The sequence below is a fragment of the Mobula birostris genome, chromosome 22 (assembly GCF_030028105.1).
Source record: "Mobula birostris isolate sMobBir1 chromosome 22, sMobBir1.hap1, whole genome shotgun sequence".
Taxonomy (NCBI): Eukaryota; Metazoa; Chordata; class Chondrichthyes; order Myliobatiformes; family Myliobatidae; genus Mobula; species Mobula birostris.
Genome location: NC_092391.1, coordinates 407,847 through 419,203, shown reverse-complemented (window position 1 = coordinate 419,203; position 11,357 = coordinate 407,847). Strand labels below are relative to the sequence as shown.

At 44.6% G+C, this 11,357-nt stretch overlaps 1 protein-coding gene across 2 annotated transcripts in view; it reads left to right on the top strand.

Moving 5' to 3' along the window:
* The first annotated feature begins 699 nt into the window (after positions 1-699).
* The window catches only part of nelfb (negative elongation factor complex member B), a 122,048-nt gene continuing 111,390 nt past the window's right edge, over positions 700-11,357 (top strand). For both annotated transcript variants that reach the window (XM_072239887.1, XM_072239889.1), the window contains exons 1-3: positions 700-821; positions 5,716-5,879; positions 9,485-9,584. In XM_072239887.1, coding sequence (XP_072095988.1) covers positions 720-821; positions 5,716-5,879; positions 9,485-9,584 — 366 coding nt within the window. In that variant the 5' untranslated portion in view covers positions 700-719. The remainder of the gene's footprint in view (positions 822-5,715; positions 5,880-9,484; positions 9,585-11,357) is intronic.

Here is an 11,357-nt window from a genome sequence, read left to right as displayed (position 1 = left end):
TGAGATGTTAAACCTGATTCTGATTTTGATTCAAACCTATGCTGAATATGACCTTTGGCCTCCTCAGATTCTTGCTGCCATGTCCTTTCCACTGGTGCCTCATGCTTCAATCTCCGTTAGCCACAGAGTAAGTACCTGGAATGAGCTGCCAGCGGAAGTGGTTGAGACTGGTACAACTGTAATATTTAAAATGGATTTGGATAGATACATGAAAGGGAGTAGTTTGGTGGGTTATGGGCAGAACGGGCAACTGGGACTAGCAGGGAGAATGGTGTGACTGGCATTGACCAGTTAGGCTGAAGAGCCTGTTCCCAGGCTGTAGTATCCCGTGGCTCTCTTCAACTGGGATTTCTGCCAGGGTTGAAATGTCCATGCATTTAAGACGAGAGCGGGTATATTCAAAGGAGATGCGCAGGGCAAGTATTTCACAGAGTGGTGGGTGCTTGGAATGTACTGAGAGGGATGATTGTGGAAGCAAATGCGACAGAAGCATTCAAGAGGTTATTAAATAGGTACGTGCATGTGCAGGAAATTGAGATGTATAGATATAGTGTAGGTGGAAAGAACTGGTGTGATTTGCATCAATTGTTTGCAGAGACGCGTGACAGTGATGCTGAAGGAAACAGTAACACAGAAGGGCAGGGCGGACCTGGGATCAAGGGCGCAGTTGTCTGGCGGAGCGTTACGCGGGCGGACCCGCTGCCCCACTTCCTGGCGCCATGTTCTCGGGGCTGCAGGAGCTCGGGGTTGCGAGTGGCGACGATCTGAAGGAAACTCTGACCAACTGCACAGAGCCGTTGCGGGCGATCGACCAGTTCCAGGTCCGAGGAGGGGGGACATCGAACGGTTCCAGGTGGGGCGGGGGGGGGGGGGGATCATTGACCAGGACCGGGAGGGAGGGACCATCGACTAGCTTTCGATGGCATGACCTGCTCTGCACACCTCTTCCCCCCCGCCCCCGCTCCAGTTCTGGCATGCCGCCACCCGCCTGCCCAGTTTTGGCATACCGCCTTCCTATCCCTCCCCCAGTTCATAATTGGTGCAGCCAATTGGTTTTAAAAGTCATGCATTAGTTGAATGGAGATCTGTTTTTGGAGACCTGTGTGCAGTCAACCTGTTTCAATTGATTGTGGTAAAATACATCTGTATCTGGAAAGTCCAACTGCTGGTGAGTCAGTATCCTGGCAAAAATTACTCCATGAAGACAAAAGAACTCTCAAAGCCACTCCATGAAAAAGTTATTGAAAAGCTCAAGTCAATCGGTGGATACAAGAAAATTTCCAAGTCACTGAATATCCTTTGGAGTACAGTTAAGTCGATCATCAAGAAATGGAAAGAATATGGCACATCTGTAAATCTGTCTCAAGCAGGCCATCCTCTCAAACTGAGTGACGGTGCATAAAGTGAACTGGTGAGGGAGGCCACCAAGAGACCTATGACAACTCTGGAGGAGCTACAAGCTTCACTGGCTAAGATGGGAGAGACTGCACGTGTAACAACTGTTGCCTGGGTGCTTCACCAGTCACAGCTTTATGGGAGAGTGGCAAGGAGAAAGCCACTGTTGAAAAAAACTCACCTGAAATCTCAGCTAGAGTTTGCCAGAAAGCATGTTTCTGAAGTCAGCTGTAAGAAGGTTCTATGGCCTGATGAAACCAAAATTGAGCTTTTTGGCTATCCGGCTAAACGTTATACCAAGTACCACACATCATCAAAAACACATCCCCCCCCCCACCCCAGCTTTTTACAGGGATTGCTCCCTACGTGACTTCTTGTCCACTCATCCCTTGCCACTGATCTCCCTTCTGGTACTTATCCTTTCAAGCAGAACAAGTGCCAAACCTGCCCCTACACCTCCTCTCTCTACCATTCAGGGCCCCAAGCAGTCCTTCTAAGTGAGGTGACACTTGACCTGTGAGTCTGCTGGGGTCACCTACTTGTATCCAGTGCTCCCAGTGTGGTCTTGTGCATATTGGTGAGATCCGACATAGGTTGGGAGACCACTTCACTGGGTGCTGCAGGAATACTCCTAGTTGTAGTTTTTTCTTTCAAGGCATGCATGAAAGGTGTTGAGTTCCTCGGGGAGTGAAGTATCACTGCCATTCATGATGTGGCTTTTGCTTTGTAGGAAGTAATGGCTGGCAAATCCAGCCAGAGTTGACATGTATCCAACCTCATTTGGAATTGTTCCTTTGCTCTTGAGATAGCCCTCCGTAAATCACACCTGGTCTTCTTGTATAGTCCTGCGTCACTAGACTTGAATACCACAGAGCTCACCCTCAGCAGTCTGTGAACCACTTGGTTCATCCATGGCTTTTGATTTGGGTATGTACAGTATGTCCTCGTAGGCACACACCCAACCACAGAGATTTAATGAAGTCAGTGACGACTGTGGAGTATTCATTCAGACTCCAAGATGAATCGCTATATACAGTCCAGCCTACCAACTCAAAGCAGTCCTGTAAGCGCTCCTGTGCCTCCCTTGTCCGTACCTTCTTGATCCTCACTACTGGCGCTACAGTCTTCAGTCTCTGCCTATGCTCAGGGGGTAGAAGTACAGTCAGATGATCAGACTTTCCAAGGTGTGGGCATGGGATGGCATGGTAAGCACTCTGTACAGTGGTCCAATGTGTTCGTCCCTCTGGTTTCAGAAGTGATGTGTTGGTAATTATTATCTGGAGATGTTTTCAAGCCAGCCTGGTTAAAATCCCCCAAAATGATGGGGAAGGCATCAGGGTGCACTGCTTCATGCCTGTGGATTACATTGCTCAGTTCGTCTAGAGCCTGTTTGACAGGGGCCTGAGGTGCGATGTACGCCGCTACCAAGATGATTGTTGAAAGCTCCTGTGGCAAATAAGATGGATGGAACTTGATTGCAAGATGTGCCAGGTCGGGTAAGAAGGACTGGGAGAGCACCACTGCATTTGTACGCCATAAGGAGTTGATCATAAAGGGTACTCCACCTCCTCTGCCTTTGAAAGACTCAGCAGACTTACCTTGGTGGTGAATTGTTAAGCCATCAAGTTGTATCACTGCATCTGGAGTGGTGGGGTCATCTAAGACTCCATGAAACAAAAAACAACAAGTCCTAATGTCCCTCTGGTATAGCAATCTTACTCATGGATCATCAATTTTATTTACCAGAGACTATGCACTTGACAGCAGGAAAGTCAGTATTTGTAGCCGAAAGTCGCACATCCTTAAACTTTTAAACCAGAGTGACATCCTGTCTTCCGGTGTCTAAAAGGGGAACCGCACCAGTGACCAGAGTCCATGCAATTTCGATCAACTATGAGTAGCAACAAATTTTTAGAATTGCCTTAAAGTAATGTTACTAACTATAGTTCATAGATGTAGTTGTTTTCAGCTGTCTAAAATGGGAATATTTCATTTTTTCCATTGGAGCTGCTCGCACAAGTTGCCTTCTTGATGGGACCCCACGTCTCAATCCTCTGTACCCAGGAGGGGAAAAATTAATCTGGTTGTCATTAGAAAAAGCACATAAATATATAAGCCCTGCTAAATTTTGGATGGAAAAGGTATTAACATTTTCCTCACATGCTCAATATATCAACTTCTATCAGCCAATAATTGATTCAAATTCATTATGCATTAAAATCATCCATTGAATTGTATCATTTGCATAAACAACCAACACAACCTCAGAATGTTTTGAGGGTCTGTCTACAAGTGACAACACATGTCCCAGCATCAACATAGTGTGCCCACAATGCTCAGCAGAACAACACAGAACACAATAAGCAACGCAAAAATAACAACACTATAAGCCCCTTCCCTCCCACCCACCCACATAGTCATCCAAATGCTGGACAGGTTTCCAGGTCTCCAGCAGAGTCCATAAGACCATAAGATATAGTAGCAGAAGTAGGCCATTTGGCCCGTTGAGTCTGCTTCGCCATTCAATCATGGCTGATCTAATTCTTCTAGTCATCCCCACTCTGCTACCTTCTTCCCATACCCTTTGATGCCCTGGCTAATCAAAAACCTATCTATCTATGCCTAAATGCACCCAACGATTTGGCCTCCACAGCCGCTCGTGGCAAGAAATTCCACAGATTTACCACCCTCTGACTAAAGTAATTTCTCTGCATCCCTGTTCTAAATGGACATTCTTCAATCCTGAAGTCGTGCCCTCTTGTCCTGGACTCCCCTACAATGGGAAGTAATTTTGCTATATCTAATCTGTTCAGGCCTTTTGACTTTGGAATGTTTCTATGAGATCCCCCTCATTCTCCTGAGCTCCACGGACTACAGTCGAAGAGCTGCCAGACATTCCTCATACGGTAACCCTTTCATTCCTGGAATCATTCTCATGAATCTTTTCTGAACCCTCTCCAATGTCAGTATATCCTTTCTACAATGAGGAGCCCAAAACTGCACACAATACTCCGTGTGTTCTTATGAGTGCCTTATAGAGCTTCAACATCACATCCCAGCTCTTATATTCTATACCTCTAGAAATGAATGCCAACATTGTATTCGCCGCCTTCACCACCAACTCAACCTGGAGGTTAACCTTTAGGGTATCTTGCACAAGGACTCCCAGGTCCCTTGCATCTCTGCATTTTGAATTCTCTCCCTATCTAAATAATAGTCTGCCCATTTATTTCTTCCACCAAAGTGCATGACCGTAGGCTTTCCAACATTGTATTTCATTTACCACTTCTTTACCCATTCCCCTAAACTATCTTATATCTCTCTGCAGCTCTGTTTCCTCAACACTACCTGCTCCTCCACCTCTCTTTGTTTCATCAGGAAATTTAGACACAAATCCATTAATCCCATAGTCCAAATCATTGACATACATCGTAAAAGATAGAGGTCCCAACTCTGACCCTTGCGGACCTCCACTGATAACCGGCAGCCAGCCAGAGTAGGATCCCTTTATTCCCACTCTCTGTTTTCTGGCAATCAACCAATACTCTACCCATGTTAGTAACTTCCCTGTAATTCCATGGGCTCTTATCTTGCTAAGCAGCCTCATGTGCAGCACCTTGTCAAAGGCCATCTGAAAATCCAAGTATACCACATCCACTGCATCTCCTTTGTCTACCCTGCTTGTAATTTCCTCAAAAAATCGTGGACAATGGGCCTCAACTTACTCTGACCTCATTCGTAGACCTGGGACTTCAATCATTAGGTTTCCACTTCAGGTCCTGCGATTGATTTTTGGGCTTCAATCTTCTGCATCAACCCCAGGACTAGCCGATGACAGGACCTCAAACTCCAGGCCTTGAACTCCGGACTCACTAATTTGTATCCCGAGGGGGTTGACGGCTGTCATGCTCCCTGCTTGCTCTGCCATCTGATTTCAGGACCCATTGACCTAGGAATATACACTGATCACCAGCAGTTGTTTTCTGTGGTCCTTGTCCACTGTACTTGCCAGCCCAATATCCACAGATTCCTTCCTCCCATCCCACATCGCTGGCCTTCGAACGGAGAACAGAGTGCAGGACTAGACTCCATTCTCTAACTCCTCCACATCCCTGTCCCTTAACCATGATCCTATTCCCCTCTCTGTTCCGAAAACCATCCCTATGAGCTTAAAAAATAAGTAAGTCTGAGGCATGACCTCGATAGATACACCAGCTTGACAATTGGATAGCTGACCCTTCCCCCTTGAAATGTTCTCGTATATTTCAAGGGGCTGTTCATTTTTTAATATTACTATGATCTCTTTTTAACTCTTTTCAGGTTGAAAATGGAATCTTATTGCCATCTCTGCAGTCAGCTTTGCCTTTCTTGGACCTGCATAGCATTCCCAGGCTGGAATTCCATCAGTCTGTATTTGATGAGCTGCGAGAAAAGCTGCTGGATAAAATTGCCACCATCGCATCCGAAGGAAAAGATAGCGACAGGTAAAGTTACCGTAGTCATTTGATACTTCCCATTGTTCTCTGCAATTTTTGCAGTTAATGTCTATCATCTGAAATGGATCACAAAGTATAATGGTCACAGGAAGTCAATAATTTCAGTATATCAAGCAGAAGTTATGCGTAGTCAGAAGATATTGCTGACAAGGCTAGAATTTATTGTCAGTCTTAGACAATGGCGATCTGCCGGTTAAACCTCTGCAAGGTGATAAAGCAACTATCATGGCATTGTGAAGTAGGGAGTTCCAGTGCTTTGATCCAACCTTATTCAGACTCAGATTAATGTCATTTTTATAGCAGGAAGCTATGATGTTGTGGCCATTATAGAGACTTGGATGGCTCAGGGCAGGAATGGTTACTTTGAATGCCAGGCTTTAAATATTTCAGAAAGGACAGGGAGGGAGGCAGAAGAGGTGGGGGCATGGCACTTTGTTCAGAGGTAGTGTCACGGCCGTAGAAAAGGAGGAAGACATGGAGGGATTGTCTACGGAATCTCTGTGGGTGGAAGTTAGGAATAGGAAGGGGTCAATAACTCTACTGGGTGTTTTTTATAGACCACCCATTAGTAACAGGGACATCGAGGAGCAGATAGGGAGGCAGAATCTGGAAAGGTGTAATAATAACAGGGTTGTTGTGGTGGGAGATTTTAATTTCCCAAATATCGATTGGCGTGTCCCTGGAGTGAGGGGTTTAGATGGGGTGGAATGTTCTGTTGCAATCATGCAAGGTGTTGGTAAGACATCATTTGGAATGTCATGTTTAGTTTTGGTCACATTGCTCTGATGAGCAAGATGCCATTCAGCTGGTAAGAGGGTGAAGGAGATTTACAAGGATTTTGCCAAAACACAAGGCACTGATTTATGGAGAGCCATGTGCAGGCCGGGATACCATTCACTGCAGCGTAGGATAATGAGGAGGATTATAGAGGTGTATAAAATCAGGAGGGGTATAAATAGACTGAATGCACATCGGGTTGATAATCAAACAAGAGTGGGATAGGTTTAGGTCAAGAAGGGAAATATTTAATAAGAAGGACCTGATGAGTAATATTTTCTCCCAGAGAGTGCTCTGTATATAGAATGAGCTGCCAGAGGAAGTGATTGTGGCAGGTACACTAACAATGCTTAAAGGGCACTCTGTGGATCTGGAAACTTCAGAGAGGTATGGGTCAAATAGGACTAGCATAGATGGGAATCTTGAATGGCATGGACCAATTGAACTGAAATGCCTTTTTCCATACAGTATGACTCTTCAGTCCTCAAACTCAGAACAGTCCAACCTAAGAAACATCCTGGTGATTTTTTTTTTCTGCACTCTCTCCAGTACTTTGGTACAGGTACTTTGGAACTGTCTTCACTAGGGAAGACACAAACAATTTCCCAGATGTAATAGTGACCAGAGGACCTAGGGCAATGGAGGAACTGAAGGAAATTCACATTAGTCAGAAGATGGTGTTGGATAGACTGATGGGACTGAAGGCTGATAAATCCCCAGGGCCTGATGGTCTGCATCCCAGGGTACTTAAGGAGGTGGCTCTAGAAATCGTGGACGCATTAGTAATCATTTTCCAATGTTCTATAGATTCAGGATCAGTTCCTGTGGATTGGAAGGTAGCTAATGTTATCCTGCTTTTTAAGAAAGGAGGGAGAGAGAAAATAGGGAATTATAGACCAGTTAGCCTGACATTAGTGGTGGGGAAGATGCTGGAGTCAATTATAAAAGATGAAATAGCGGCACATTTGGAAAGCAGTAACAGGATCGGTCCGAGTCAGCATGGATTTACAAAGGGGAAATCATGCTTGACTAGTCTTCTGGAATTTTTTGAGGATGTAACTATGAAAATGGACAAGGGAGAGCCAGTGGATGTTGTGTACCTGGACTTTCAGAAAGCCTTTGATAAGGTCCCAAATAGGAGATTAGTGGGTAAAATTGGAGCACATGGTATTGGGGATAGGCTACTGACATGGATAGAAAATTGGTTGGTGGACAGGAAACAAAGAGTAGGGATTAATGGGTCACTTTCAGAATGGCAGGCAGTGACTAGTGGGGTACCGCAACTATTTACAATATACATTAATGATTTAGATGAAGGGATTAAAAGTAACATTAGCAAATTTACAGATGATACAAAGCTGGTGGCAGTGTGAAATGTGAGGAGGATGTTATGAGAATGCAGGGTGACTTGGACAGGTTGGGTGAGTGGGCAGATGCAGTTTAATGTGGGTAAATGTGAGGTTATCCACTTTGGTGGCAAGAACAGGAAGGCAGATTAGTATCTGAATGGTGTCAGGTTAGGAAAATGGGAAGTACAATGAGATCTAGGTGTCCTTGTTCATCAGTCACTGAAAGTAAGCATGTAGGTACAGCAGGCAGTGAAGAAAGCTAATGGCATGTTGGCCTTCATAACAAGGGGAGTTGAGTATAGGAGCAAAGAGGTCCTTCTGCAGTTGTACAGGGCCCTTGTGAGACCACACCTGGAGTATTGTGATGAAGGGTCTCGGCCTGAAACGTCAACTGCACCTCTTCCTACAGATGCTGCCTGGCCTGCTGCGTTCACCAGCAACTTTGATGTGTGTTGCTGGAGTATTGTGTGCAGTTTTGGTCTCCAAATTTGAGGAAGGGCGTTCTTGCCATTGAGGGAGCGCAGCGTAGGTTCACGAGGTTAATTCCTGGGATGGCGGGACTGTCATATGTTGAAAGATTGGAGCGACTGGGCTTGTATACACTGGAATTTAGAAGGCTGAGAGGGGATCTGATTGAAACATATAAGATTATTAAGGGATTGGACACGCTAGAGGCAAGAAACATGTTCCCGATGTTGGGGGAGTCCAGAACCAGAGGCCACAGTTTAAGAATAAGGGGTAGGCCATTTAGAACGGAGTTGAGGAAAAGCTTTTTCACCCAGAGAGTTGTGGATCGGTGGAATGCTCTGCCTCAGAAGGCAGTGGAGGGCAATTCTCTAGATGCTTTCAAGAAAGAGTTAGATAGAGCTCTTAAAGATTGTGGCGTCAAGGGATATGGGGATAAGGCGGGAACGGGGTACTGATGGTGGATGATCAGCCATGATCACAGTGAATGGCGGTGCTGGCTTGAAGGGCCTAATGGTCTACTATTACGTCCTTCAAAGAGGCTAGTGGCCAGAAGTACAAACAGTACTCCAGATGAGATCTGACCAATGTTTTATAAAATTGGCTCATAACCTTCTTACTCAGTGCCCCAACTGATGGAGACCAAGGTCCTTCTGTTCCTCAGTACTTCATAGGACTTCATGGTGTATGACCTAGCCTCATTAGTACCTTCAAAATGCATCACCTCACAATTATCTAAATTCTGAATGTCTGGTATTTATTGTCGGCATGAGTTCTAATGGAGAAAAATGTAAAAAAAAAAATTTTCTGAGGTAGGCCTCCCGTGTTTTTTTTAAATTGGCTAAAAGTAAAGACTTCACACCCTACTTAAATAATTACTTGAAAATGTGTTTTTAAAAAATGGTTTTTAATCCAGGTAGTTGCTCATCAAGTTTGCTTGAAATAATAGTATTGAAGGAAGAACTGTAATCAATAACAAAATTCTAATAATTTTGTCCTCAGGTACAACAAGCTGGAAGATCTGCTGGGGAAATGCTTTCCATTGGTTAAAGTGCCTTCGATACAACCTGTTGTAATGTGTGTGATGAAACATTTGCCTAAGGTCAGGAGCGTTGTTTTGAGAAAAGTGATAAATTGTTATTGGACCCAGATTTAAGAGTCTTTAGAGTCATAGTCATACGGCATCAAAAGAGGTTCTGCCACCCACCATTTCTCAGCTGACTATCAGGTACCTATCAATATTAACCCATTTACCCACACTTGGCCTGCAGCCTTCTCTGTATTGACAACTCAGATGTTCACCTGGATCCTTTTTAAACGTGAGTGTACCTGCTTCTGCCACCCCGCACACAGTACATTTCAGATTCAACGACTCTGTCAGTAGAAAAAGTTCTTTCTCAGATCCCCCTCTTAAACTTCCTAGCCCTTTCCTTAAACCAGTGCCCTTTAGTTGTAGATGCCTCTGCTGTATGAAAAGTTTTATATTATCTACCCTGTTAAAGTTCCTCACCATTTTATAACCTTTATCAAGTCTCTCTTCAGCCTCCTCTGCCTAAGCCATCTCATATGTCCTCTTAATTGAAACTCTCCAGCCCAGGCATTGTCCTAGTGAATCTCCTGTCCACCCTCAGCTGTGCCATCATGTTTTTTCCACAGTGTGAAGACCAGAACTGTAAGCAGTACACCAGATATGGCCAAGCCAGTGCTTTGTAAAGTTGTATCATAACCTCCCTGCTCTTATATTTTAAACTAGTTTATGAGGGCTCCCTTCAGCACTTCATTGATAACAGGTGTGTTGGCATTCATCAAGAGTTCAAGAGCCATGAGGTAATGTTACAGCTATATAAGACCTTAGACAGTCCCCACTTGGAGAACTGTGTTCATTTCTGGCCACCTCACTACAGGGAGGATATGGATATCATAGAGTGCAGAGGAAATTTACAAGGATGTTGCCTGGATTGAAGAGCACACCTTATGAGAATAGGTTGAGGGAACTTGGCCCTTTCTCCTTGGAGCAACAGAGGATGAGAGGTGACGTGATAGAGGTGTATAAGATGATGAGAGGCATTGATTATGTGGGTAGCCAGAGGCTTTTTCCCAGGGCTGAAATGGCTAACATGAGGGCGCATAGTTTTAAGGAGCTTAGAAGTTGGTACAGAGGGGATGTTAGGGTTAAGTTTTTCATACAGACAGTGGTGGATGTGTGGAATGCACTGCCAGTGACGGTGGTGGAGGCGGATACAATAAGATCTTTTAAGAGACTCTTAGATAGGTACATGGAGCTTAGGAAAATGGAGAACCATGTAGGGTAATTCTAGGCAGTTTCTAGAGTAGATTTACATGGTCAGCACAACATTGTGGGCTGAAGGGCCTATAATTAGATTAGATTCAACCTTATTGTCATTGTGCCAAGTACAGATACAAAGCCAATGAAATGCAATTAGCATCTAACCAGAAATGCAATGAATAGTGTAATTTACAAAATAACTGCGAATAAAAAGTAAGTGCTACAGCACACAAATATAAAAGTACTGAGACAGTACAATATGGGTGCAATACTGTTTAGCGCTGTGATGTGAGGTTTAGCAGGGTCACAGCCTCAGAGAAGAAGCTCTTCCTGTGCCTGCTGGTGCGGGAACGGAGGTTCCTGTAGCGCCTACTGGATGGGAGGAGAGTAAAAAGTCCATGGTTAGGGTGAGGTGCATCCTTGATAATGTTTTTCGCCCTGCCCAGGCAGCGTTTATGGTAGATATTTTCAATGGTGGGCAATTGGGTGTCGATAATCTGCTGTAGATTTCTATGTTCTATGTTCAAATTACATTTTATATAAATATATCAACTTATTCAAGATTCGTCACCAACTGTGTTGTCACTT